At 41.4% G+C, this 13,332-nt stretch overlaps 1 protein-coding gene across 1 annotated transcript; it reads left to right on the forward strand.

The window, feature by feature from the left end:
- Window positions 1-9,778: 9,778 nt before the first annotated feature.
- LOC117552148 (transcription factor Adf-1-like) lies at window positions 9,779-11,357 on the forward strand. Its single transcript, XM_034225409.1, has 2 exons — window positions 9,779-10,139; window positions 10,664-11,357. Exons 1-2 carry the CDS (start codon window positions 10,010-10,012, stop codon window positions 11,275-11,277), a joined length of 744 nt encoding a protein of 247 aa, XP_034081300.1. The 5' UTR covers window positions 9,779-10,009; the 3' UTR covers window positions 11,278-11,357.
- Window positions 11,358-13,332: the final 1,975 nt, after the last annotated feature.

Below are 13,332 nucleotides of genomic sequence, written 5' to 3' on the forward strand. Positions count from 1 at the left end.
TCCTCCCTGTCTTTCTCTGTCTCTTCAGTATTTTATAGCTGTTGTAACAGCCACATGACCTTTCTACTTGGTGATTACTTTATTACATTACATTACATTGCATTTAGCTTTATAATGAGAGCACAACTCTGAACTCTCCCTCCATCTCTTTCCATGCAGCCCACCTTTCTCACCCCCTCTCATCGCTGTACATGTGTTATTTCTCTTTTCAAGATTACTTCTATGACTTGTGTTATAGGAGAGGGCACAGTGGAGAGTGGAATGAAAGTGAAGAATGACAACAGGAAATTAGCAAAGGAAGATTTAAATGTTCTCAATCTTTGATTTTTTTGTGCAAATCCTTTGTCTCAATCATCCAACCGAGATGTTACATTTGCGAAATACAGCAGTAATTTAATTCAAAGTGTCAGATGAATTTAACAATTAACAGGCACGTATTACATAATGGAAAAAATGGGGGTCGTGCCTCAGGACTGTCATGTCCACACATTTTTTCCAACAGAATTGAAAAAGCTATCACAGTATGAACCAAGGAATGCAAACATACAAGATAGATAAGGCTATACAATGAAATGAACATGTCCATATTAATGTGCACATGGTTGCACAAAACAGGTTGTTTAATCATCAAGCTCAGTAATTGGTTTGATAATGATATACATCTAGGTCTGTCTGCTACCATGGCAACCACGCCATTAAGTACTGGGCTAGCCTTTGCTAGACTTTTAACATAAGTAGCTTGGGGTTCACCTCTATTGTATTATGACATGTCCAATATGGGATTGGAGCTAGATAACAGTGTATAACCAGCACTGCTAAAATGAGCAATAGCTAACTTGCAGGGAGTGCTCTTGATGAGATAGTGGGCTCCATGCTAGCTTCCACAGTCTAAAGCAGTGGTTCCCAACCTTTTATTACCGCAACAGCGGTAATTAAAGTTTTAAAGTCTCAAAAAAGCTACTATACTATCACAAACTGGATGAATGTGAAGTATTTTTAATTATGCTCTGTAAGGTGTCCTTGAGAGCTTTGAAAGGCACCCATAAATAAAATGCATTATTATTATTATTATTTTGTTAAAGGAGGATGAAAACGTAATTAAGGAGCACTATTGGAGTGACTTTGATGGTTATTGGACTCAGGAATAATTTATTTGGATTCCCGCTGTATGAAGACATTAAAGGACGGCACAAGTGGAAACAATTCACAAAGGGATTAAACTGTTTAAAACACATGCTCAAAGTAAGCCGGATTTTGCCGATGTGTTTATGTGGATTCAAAAGTCGTAAATAATGGAGGAGACCGATCTGATTGGAGCAACGGTGACAAATAATCCAACTGAAACCGGCATGGACAATGACTATGTTTTAAAAATGCGCTTATCCAGACAAGCCTGTTTTGGACACTTTATGGGCAGAAGAAACATTTATATTAAAGAAAGAATTATACATTTCTGTCTTTTTATGCCTTTAATACTATCTTGAATTTTTATTAAAATTAATTAGTCAATTATTTTTTATATTTTATTGTAATGTAGAGACAAGGCTTTCAGTGACAATCATGTATTGCCTTACAATTATATGTAAAAAAAAAAAAAAAAAAAGTCTAAATATGATATTTGGCCTCAAATCATCTGAGGCCTGGCGCCCCCCCTGCGATCTTTGGCGCCCCCCAGGTTGGGAACCACTGGTCTAAAGCAAAGTAGCTGAGGGATATGTATTTTTATCTCACAGAACATTGTTGACGCATCAGAAATGTGTTTCTAATTAAAGTCTGAGGAATTGTGTGTATTCACAAAGGACACTAGTGTGTCCAATGTGAAATAATTGTATACTATGATATAATGTCTTAATTGTGGGGATCAGATTTTGAAATTCCCTTTACATGGACTTAAAGATAGTTATAATTCACAATGTCCAATATTGATAAGTCTAATATAAGACGTTTAGAAAAGTTGACACCGTGTATAATCTTTACACCACCATCATCAACATTTGTCTGGGTAGCTGGGCGTAGCTGTTGAGTGAACACAGACTGTAGAAACAGAATGTGAATATCTGCAGGCAGGCGCACACAAAAATACAATCAGCAGACTTGTAAGGTGTCAAAATCATTATAACACAGAGTTTTGTTTGTTTTGACGACAACTTGAAAAAATACCCATATACCCCCCCGCTATTTCCTGAAAATCACCACCCAAGGAGAAGAAATCAGAAGAGAGCAATCAAGCAGAGAGGATATGTCTCCGCAGGAGGGACAGACAGGAAAAGAAAGAGACAGGAGAGAGGAGAGGAAGAAGAGAAAGACAAACAAAAAGACAGAGCGGAGGAATAGATTAAGAGATACTGAAGCAGAAAGATAATCTTACAGATAAATAACTTGCCAGAGGGAAGCCTGTTTTAAGTCCTGATGATATCTGAGAGAATATTGATTATGGTTTGTTTTTGGAGAAAAACAAAACAAACAACTGTAGTATAAAAAAAAATGTTTTAAATCTCTAATCATTTCAGGTTTGTTATACCTACATGTTGGTTATACAGTAGCACACATGTTCCCATTTATGAAAATGAAGCCAATTGCCTTGGGACACATTAACAAATGATCTTTCATCTACAAACAGGTAAAATCAGACAGATATGGAGGCTGAAAATGTTTCTGTCAAATATAATTTTGAATGTCTACTTCTTGACATGTCAATTACATTTTGTGGTAACAAACACTTCATCCAGTAGCAAACAGGAATTGGAAAAGTATTACAGTGGAGCATGGAAACAGATAATGTAAACGGTTGTGTCAGATTACTTTTCAAAATCCCTGAACCTTGCCATTTTATTAACATTTGCTGACACCACTCATAAAACATCTCAATTACGAGCACAAATAATGAGCAAGTATCTATCAACTAAATAAATTACAACCTGTGATTATTTTAATTAACAACTACTCACAATATAATGACAAGTGTGCACCAGAGGAAGAGAGAGAGGGAAGAGAGGGGTGAAAAGTTGAAAATGAAATTCAGAGGGAGGGAAAGAGAAAAGAGAGAAGTGGTGAGTAATGGAGACAGAATAATGAGAAGGTTTGAGTGTAAGAGAGAATGGAATAGTAGAGGAATAAACAAACTGCATATAGGGGCAATGCAAAACAAAAATATGTGCTGTACATTGTCAAAAAGGAGAGGCCTTTCTCGCAGTGGGGGAGTATTCATCTATCATCTGTTAGAAAATGTAATGGATTCCCCTTTGATGACTTTGAAGAAATGTTATTATGTTGTCTTTGTCACATTTTTCACAAACAAGGAGACCTGGGGAATTGATTTGTATGATATGGTTAGTCTCCCTAATATGAGTTTTATGTCTATTGCAAATGGGGAGGATACAGAAGAAACAGAATGAAAGGGAAAATGACAGAGAACGAGACGAAGAAAGAGAGCTAAGAGATAAAAAAAGGAGCACATTTAGAGAATATATGTGCAAAGCTTAGGCCCTAGCAAGCTTTCAGGAAGCATTTCACCATTCATTCATTCATACTGTAAAGACCTCTTTAAGGCTGGCTGTGAGTGCTTGCACACATTCAGTTTCTTGAACGTCCGTGAAAATTGTAGCTCATTAAATATGTAAATGCCCCCGGGTACAACATCACAAAGAGTTGAACAGTTAAGAGGTGGACAGGATTTTGAGTGTATTTAAGTTTAATCTCAACATTATAGGCTGGTCTGGAAAGTTTGTAACACAACTCAAAATCCCAACATCTCTTAGGCACTAAGTGATCCCAAATATTTGGTTGTAAGATGAAAGGAGAAGAGATGATGGTGTTATGATGGGTGTGGTGCGGTCCATAAAAATGTGTGGGTAAACAGACAAGCTGGAGGATACAAGGGATAGAAAAGAGATTGTTTGTTATGTGGATGTGTAGTATTTGTGTTACTGTATGTTCAATAAAGGTGATTTAGCTAAATACACCTGCAGAGCCTCAAGAGCCTTTCTTGTACTGGCAAACACATAGAAACAAATTGGCGGGGCGCACTTCGCATGCACACACACTAAAATATTCCACGCGCTCCGCGCTCACATTTTTCTAGGCCCGTGTGCCTTAGCACTGCTGCTATGACTCCATCCTAGGGGAAACACTGCAAGATGTGCTCTGGGAGTAGCGATCAACTCATGTGGAATTTTGTTTTAGTCTGGCATAACACAGTCACGACTGCCACTGCACACAATGATCACACACACACAAACACAGAAAAGAGACCTGTCTGCCCACTTGAGACCTTGAGGACCACAACAAACCCAGCACAAAATGTCTCCTAGATGTCTCCTAGCAACAGAGAGGGAATTGTACAACATAAAGTAAATGATGATGGGTCAGTGCAACACGAAAAAGCAGGAGAGAAGCAAAAAAAGGAAATGTATCAGACTCTTAGTGAATTGAAGGAAATGTGGTTATTAATCATGCACTTGCAGCTATTAAATTGAATATGTTGTTATGCACTGAGTCAGTCAACCAACAGGTTATGATGTACGATAAATGGTTAAACTGTCCTCAGAAATAGCATTCCTCTGTAATATAATTACAGACAATTGATGAATGAGTTGGCCAGCTCGATAATTAGTGGGTGAGGATGAGTAAGATTATGTGATCGGATGCTCAATTTCATCGCAAATAACATTTTTCAGGCACTAATTAAATTACATTTCTATTGTCAATGAAATTAAGTTTGTATTCAAATTGTAATTCTTTGTGAGGCTTGTGGGGGAAACTTCTGTGTAGCAATGCAGTGGGAGTCACCGACTCAGGAAGGAGACACGGGGAGAGCTGGAGCTTTGATGTCAAACACTGATGGTTTATTTAGGAGCTTCGGCCGGAGAATTCACAAAACAAATCTGGAGTCAGAGGTTCTGACTGCACGGTAGAGTTGCCACGTCAATTCTGAAGAGCCTCTCTCTCGATAGATCTCTGGTTCACAGAGAGTAATCAACATAGTTGCAGAGATAGACTAAACAGCTGGGAACACTGAATCATTTGCGTCCGACGCTTATGGCCACGAAGATTTCATACCTTGGAGTCCACAAACCCCAAGAAGGAAGTGTTCCAGCGTACCCACAACAATAAACCATTTGTGACCGAGAGTTGCCCGGTCATAAACTGGTAACAACAACATATGGCTAAAGCAGCCCTTTCCTTAAGGGAGGTAACAGGCGTCAGGGTTGGTCATAAACGTCAAAGGGCAAAAGGTGGATATCTAGGAGAATTATTCCCTAACAAGGCTGACAGCGTATTATGAGAAGAGAATAATGATGCAATTAACTATAGATATGCAGGAAACATTAATATTGGTAGGAGAGACTCAGTTGAAGTCTCATTACACAACTATTTTATTAGGAATACTAAAAAGCACTCATTTACTCTATTTACTGTGTTAGAACTGCTACAGCCCTCATTATTAATGCTAATGTTCAGGCTCAAACTTAAGGAGTGCCCCATGTGAGGCTTTTGTAATTCACTGTCAGAAAAGCAGCTCCACAGTGTTCTTGTGTGATTTGAATATATTGTCCAACAATGATTGCCAGAAATGAAAGCAGGTATAGACAACATGCAGATTTAGTTTGAAGTTTTGACTTCAAGGCCACACATCCTTGGCTTCAGTTCTAGCAGATGGACCTTGTGCGCTGTGCTGTTATAAAGTATATTCCCGTATAAATGACTTTTTAAATTGTTAAAGTTTGAATGAAATGAACTTACCGAGGGCACAAAAACCAAAGGCATAAGAATAAGAATAAAAAAATTACTGTTGCATAGATTTCGACTGAATAAACCTTTATACAGAAAACTGAGCAGTTTGAAAATGGACAAAAGTTAATTACCCCGAGGAAATTTTGTATTACTGGACAGACCCATTTCACAGTAAACAAAAGCATCCAGCTTCAACTGCATTTCTCCAACCTTAATTACTTTTAGAAGTTTCTCCTGCAACTTGTACAAGGGAGGAAAAATTGCTCTTTATGTGCTGCATACTGATTCGTCTATGTTCTGATAGTTCGGACCTTTGTTTACTGCTTCTCATTTACCAAACCATGTCATCTATCTTATATACACAGTTTAATGATGACAAAGAGTCAGAGAGACATGAGCTTTCATTAAGAGGCAAAAGTAGAACAATGGTAATCAGTAAAATAAATGCTGTCTAAACTGTTCCAATTAATCTAGAAAATGAATATATAACCTAAAAACATCTAAATAATACCTGCACGTTGATGCTGTTGAATAATCTGCGTCTCAACTAATCCATTTGGTGAGGACTGCATGGTTGGCATATGGATGAAGTCCAGTAGATTACATTTGGGAAAGAACAATTCAAACGGTCAGGATATTGAAAACCTTTTCAGCAATTTGATTGATAACATTGATTCAGGGCTATGTGCACATTAATATTCTGATGTATTGTTTGCATGAAATAAATAGCTCCCATTCTATCTTAGTGCTGCTGCTTAATCACCACAACTACGACATTCATTTTCCCTATTATTATTGTGATCTATATTACATGGAAAATACTTTGATTTATTGTTTAATGACAGCAAAACAGTGACTGTTTCACAATGCTTTTGAATTAGTGTCCTAAAAGCAAACTATTTCTTAATTATTAAATGTCAATTAGAATTACATGGTGTCAGGGAAAAGGGCATACACTCTGAACAACCTGTAGTAGTGAGGCCTTTGACATATGACAGACATGGCACTGGAGGGAGAGAGGTCCAGGGTTAATGGGGAACCTGAGGGAAAGTGCATGAACATTACAAATCTGTCTCAAGGCTGCCCTGTCTTTTAGGCTAAAGTCGTACCATTTAGGTCAGTCTGTCATTTGCCGAAAGATAAAAACAGGCATCATGAGAAGGAAAAAAATGCTTTCATTTACATTTGAAAAGGGCACTTTTGCACCCAAGACAGAAAGGTCAGCGATGACATGCTGTTGGCTGTGATTCCTGTGAAGCTGGATTAAAACTGCAGCATGACGTTGCTCTTTGTTCTACAACCCCCAGCATCACATACAGAGAAAACTAAACGTCTACTTACAGCAGCTAGGGAGTTATTAATTGGCACAATATTATATTGTTTTACATATTTTGAGGCTGTTTTGTCTCTTTGTAAGTCAGATGTATGTAAGTTGTTTTAAGTGTCCAAAATATCAGATATAATTTGCTTTTCTGCAACCACTCTTCTACTTCTAATTTGGAGTAAAAAATATTAGTTTGCCTTTGTTCTGTGCTTTGTAATCAACCATACCTTTACCTGTGAGCCACAAGCACCAAGAGCCAACATTATGAAAACAAGGACTTTAAAATATAGACTACAACCTAGAGAAAACATGAAGACCATAACCAAGATTTTTCAGTTTCCATGACGATGTTTTTAGTCTAATTTGCATCAGAATCAGGGGTCAATCGTTTCTAGTGCACATCTCTTCAAATCCTTTAATGTATGTCTGTTTGGAAATGTGTTGAATTAAGAATTGCACATTTTGGATCTGCATGGATATGTTGATTTCTTTTTGTGGAGTCAATCTTTTTGATCTCTTTTAAGAAGGATCAAATCAAATCAAATTAAGTTTTATTTATAAAGCACATTTGAAAGCGATTTTTGGTCAAGCCAAAGTGCTGTACATGTAATAAAAACACATTACTACAATCACAATAAAAGACAACAAATTACAACAGATATATAAAAAACACAGGGAAAAGTCATGAGTCGTGCTCCGCTCTGACTAGATGGCCAGGGAGAAGAAGTGTGTCTTAAGAGTAGATTTAAAAACCCCTAGGGTCTGGGCCGACCTCACATGGAGGGGCAGAGTGTTCCAGAGCCTAGGGCCAGCTGCTGCGAAGGCTCGGTGCCATCAGGTTTTGAGCCTGGTCTTGGGCACTACCAGCAGCAGCTGGTCAGCCGACCTTAAAGCTCTGGCTGGGGTGTAGCGCTAGAGGAGTTCAGCTATATAGGCAGGAGCCAGCCCATTTAGTGCTTTAAAAACAAATAAAAGGATTTTAAAATCAATTCGGAACCGAATTGGAAGGCAGTGTAGAGAGGCCAGAATTGGGGTGATATGGTCACGTTTTTTGAGGCCAATCAGAAGACGTGCAGATGCGTTTTGGACTAGCTGCAGGCGTTTAATTGAGGCCTGGTCCATACCCACGTATAGAGCGTTGCAGTAATCCAGTCTTGAGGTTACAAAGGCATTAATAACCCTTTCTACGTTTTTAAAATAAAAATACGACTTGGTTTTGGCCAATAGTCTTATTTAAAAAAAGCAGGATTTGACTATGGTGCTGACCTGCTTGTCGAATTTAAAAGTGAAGGTCACTCCAAGGTTCATGACAGAGGGGAGGATGTTTTTATTGAGAGAGCCCAGAATATCAACCGGAGAGGCTGGAGATTGGGTCCAAAAAAGATGACCTGTCTTGCTCTCGTTGAGGTTGAGAAAGTTTTTGCTCAGCCAGGATTTTATCTCTGCAAAGCAGTCCATCAACTGCTGTAGTGAGTGTTTGACATTTGCTTTGAGAGGCAGATAGATCTGTACATCGTCGGCGTAGCAGTGGAAGAGAATATTGTGTTTTGTGAGAATTGAACCTAGGGGCAGTATGTACAGTAAAAAGAGGATGGGCCCCAGAATAGAGCCTTGGGGAACCCCACAGGTAAGAGGGGCTTTGGCAGAGGAGAAGGCACCTAGCTGCACTGAGAAGCTACGGTCTGTCAGGTAGGACCTGAACCATGCAAGGGCAGAGCCTGTGATGCCAGCGGACTGTTCAAGCCGTGACAACAGGATGCTATGGTCCAGAGTGTCAAAGGCAGCTGTCAGGTCTAACAGCACCAGGACAGCTGGGCTACCTGAGTCGGCGGCTAGGAGCAGATCATTAAAAACTCTTAAAAGGGCTGTTTCAGTGCTGTGCATAGGTTTGAAGCCAGACTGAAACTTTTCATGAATTCCATGCGTGGTTAAAGGAATGGTATGCTCATGACACTCATTTTTAAATAATTATCATCCGATAAAACAGACCAGTCTCTGCCAGTCTTTTTTCTTTTTTTTTTAATCCGATGACATTATCAGTGATTTTAAACTGATTAATTACCGAAATAACATCAACACTGTGGGCGGCGCCATTTTACCGGACGTGACGTAAACCATGCGTTTGGTTTCGAGGACACGTTGATGTTCATGTTATTTACTGTAGTTACTCTCTTCAAATATGCCTCATTGTATCGCGAAACATTGCCACAATTCTGATAGGAACAATCCACGGAATGCTCGGTTCCATCTGTTGCCAAAAGGTAAGCGTAGGAAGTACGTTCGGAGGCAGTGGCTAGCAAAATGTGGCCGGCCCGAACCGAAAGATCCACAGGCGCATGTATGCAGCGAACATTTCAAGTTTCCGGACGACTACTCTGAGAGTATGATAAAACATAACATGGGATTTATTGAACAACCATTACTTAATGGAGATGCAGTACCATCGGTCTTTCTGGTGTCATCACCGACCAGGACACCAGTTCGGCCAGTTGAGAAATCGCCCTCTGCAAGTGTGAAGCAACGGAGGACCAGAAGTAGTGCTCGGAGTAAGAATAAGGTATGTTATAGCGCATTTCCATTGCAGCGGGTAGCCCCGTTTAAACGTCCTTTACGGGCCCTCCACACTACAAGCGTTTCAGGCGTAAAATTACGCCTCTAGCGCGTCTGCCCATTCATTTTGAATGGGGTGACGTCACGTCCGCTCACGTTTTCGCCGAACTGCATCACGGGAAGGCAAGCGTAACTTTGAGAGCGTCTCGCGCGTAAAAAGTTGAACAATGTTGAACTTTTTACGCACGAAACGCTCTCTCCGTTCCTGACAAGTGAGCGTAAGCCAATCAAATCCCGTTTCAGAAAATCTGACAGCTCAAGCCGTAGCCAATCAAAAACCGCGCATACGCTGGGAGAGATATCCTGAGATATCCCGCCGTTCATGTCTATATTTGAAATAAAATGGACGAGGTTATAATCGTAGCGGTAGCGAATCACCCTGTATTATTTGATGTGACCCTGTTCACCTACCGGGATAGAAACCAGAGGAACCAGGCATGGAAGGAGGTGGCAGAGACAGTGGGGGAAACTGGTAGGTTTTCGCCTGTTTGGGGATTTTATATCCAGTTTACTTCATGTTAACATAGCTAATGAAACATAGCCGGTATATTTAGCATAAAATAGCGCCATAGACATTAATCACATACATGTTAATCATCCGCTGCCACATCATAGACTATATTGCATTACATTAATGCACACAGTCATACTCCTTTCACATTTCTTAGTTATATATATATATGCAAAAATTCATTCCTAGCATTCTATTTCCATGTAAATTACTGCTTTATTTAATTTTTATCTTTTTGCAATTTAACTGTACAATACATGTTGTGTTTTATATTAGATTTCTTGTTTTGTATATATGCACCATGACATCAAGTCAAATTCCTAGTATGTGCAAAGCTACCTGGCAATAAACCTGTTTTTGATTCTGATAAAGTGTGACATGTAAAACCTTGTATGCAATTGAAAGGGATTTGGTTTTCATTAATGGAGCAATCATTTTCTGAAATTCAAGAAATTAACTGTATTCTTTCATTTTCATTTTATTAGACGAAGTGTGCAAAAAGCGTTGGAAGTCCCTCAGGGACCGATACCGCAGGGAGAGGATCCTGGAGAAGGAAGGGAAAAGTAGCGGGGCAGGGGCTTCCGGGGGATCTAAGCCCTGGCGTCTCGCGGCAGTAATGAGCTTTTTAAAGCCCTTCATGCTGGACCGTGAGACGTCCAGCAATTTCCCCCGGCAACCCCTGCCTCCACCCACCGGAGCAGAAGAAGAGGAAGACTCTATGGGTGACAGCCTGGATGACAGTCTGGAAAGCCAGCCAGAGCCAGGTAGCAGTCAGCCGGCCAGTCAGCCGGCCAGTGTGCCGGCCAGTGTGCCAGACGGTGTGCCGGCCAGTGTGCCAGCATTCCGGGGGAAGAAGAGCAGGGGAAGGGAGATGTCCCCTTTTGAGGAGAACCTGCTGTCGGCCGTAGGCCCGATGCTGGCCATGCCACCACCACCACCACCCCCACCACCAGTGGTGGAGGTGGAAGACGAGGACCTCCTTTTTTTAAGGAGTCTCTGGCCTGCAATGCAAAAGCTGAGCAGGACGAGCAGCATGAGACTGAAAATGAAGCTACAAGAGGCGGTCCTGGAGGCCACAGAAATGGACATTAATAATTAATTAATTAGATACTGATACTGATCCACATTACATCTTTTTACACTCATCACTCATCACACACAACATCACATAAATAAAAGTTATTTAAAAGTATGTTATGGCTATACTGTGTCTTGACTTGTTCATGTGGTTTGTCAGTTACAACATACCAGGAGCTTCTTGTATGTCGATATATAATGTGCTGTCTTCTGTAATTATTCAGGTGAAACCCTGATGAAAATTATGAGTGGTTTATCACTAAAAACAGGACTGAAGGAAAAAGGTTGTTAGTTATATCATGATATCAATTCAAGAAACATGTTTATTAGGAATGGTTGATTTTAAAATGGCTCATTTGGAATATTTGCTTTTTAAAGAAAATGGGTAGCTCTTAAAAGAGCTTTTTGGTTTGGAGACAAATATGGGCCTACACCACATTTGCCTGCCATCGCACTGCCCCCTCCTCGTTGAAGTAGGAGCAGAAGGTCTCCCGCTGTTGGATGGATTGCCGTGTGGCATTGTTGGAGCCCATCCTCGGTGCATCACACAGGGTTGGAGTAACTTCATCCGTGGACCTTGCGATAGGTGTGCGTGATGGCATATCAATGGTCTTCCTGCGGAGGAAGTTATGCAACACACAGGCAGCCTTCACACACAACTCCGTCACCTCGGGGCTGGTGGTGATGACACGCCTGAGCATTCTCCACTGGGTTGAGAGGATGCCAAACGCACATTCAACCACCAACCTGGCACGGCTGAGGCGGTAGTTAAATAACCTCCTTTCACGGGTGAGGTGACGTCCAGGGAATGGACGCAGAAGGTTGTCCAGCAGCGGAAATGCCTCATCTCCAACGAAGACATGGGGGAGAGGGCCCCGCCGCTCTGATCCTGCGATGACGGTGTCAGGTGGTAGCTGCAGACTGCCGTCTCGGAGGCTCTCTCCAAATGCAGAATTCCGCAGGCTCCCACTGTCGCTGCTCCTCCCAAAGCCTCCAACATCCACTACCCTGAACAGGTACTCAGCATCCACCACAGCCAGCAGTACCAAGGAGTGGGTGGACTTATAATTAAAGTAGAGGGAACCTGCATTTGCTGGAGCCTGGATAACGACGTGCTTCCCATCTATGGCACCAACACAGTTGGGAAACTCCCAGCGCTCCTGGAACCCAGCAGCGATGGCTCTCCAATCCTCCACCTGTGGTACCGGCATGCACTCCTCGACCAGGGCGGTCCAGATGGCCCCCGCAACCTCCTTGACAATGACTGCCACTGTAGAACGCCCGACCCGATAGCTGAAGGCTATCGTCGCGTACGAGTCACCAGTTTGCCAGGTACCTGAGAAAAAAAGATATATACATGATTACAAAATATATTTATTCAGACCCCACACCACACACAGACCACAGATCCCCCCCTCCACACATTGAACACAGACACACCATTGAACAGACACACACATTGAACACAGACACACACACATTGAACAGACACACACATTGAACACAGACACACACATTGAACACAGACACACATTGAACAGACACACACATTGAACACAGACACACACATTGAACACAGACACACAGACACACACATTGAACACAGACAGACACACAGATCCCCACACACACATTGATCACAGACACAGACACACACGCCATGTACACAGGGGAGCAATACTGTGTTTACCTAGATATCTTAATTAATGTTACCCATCTGAACTAAATCACAGACTTCAGTCATCATTCGTGCATTCTCTCTCCTTCTATACAGAGTCAGATTAAAGAAGTAGAAATACACAAAACGTACCGTAGGCAGATGGCGAGTCGCTCGGCGGGGCCGATTGACATACGCAGATGGGTGTCCACCTTTGTAATCAGTGGGCCCACCTTTCCGAGCAACTCGTTGAACACCTCCTTGCTCATCCTGAAGTACCTCTGAAAAAGGCGGTCATCGAGACGGAGCTCCTGGACGAGAAGGTGGTATTCCCCCCTTTGTAGACGGCATCCATTTTAGCAATAGTGGAGAAGAACCGGGGTTTTTCACTTTGTATGTCCGGGGCGGGAGATTCACATG

Source organism: Gymnodraco acuticeps, unplaced genomic scaffold, assembly GCF_902827175.1.
Source record: "Gymnodraco acuticeps unplaced genomic scaffold, fGymAcu1.1, whole genome shotgun sequence".
NCBI classification, from domain to species: domain Eukaryota; kingdom Metazoa; phylum Chordata; class Actinopteri; order Perciformes; family Bathydraconidae; genus Gymnodraco; species Gymnodraco acuticeps.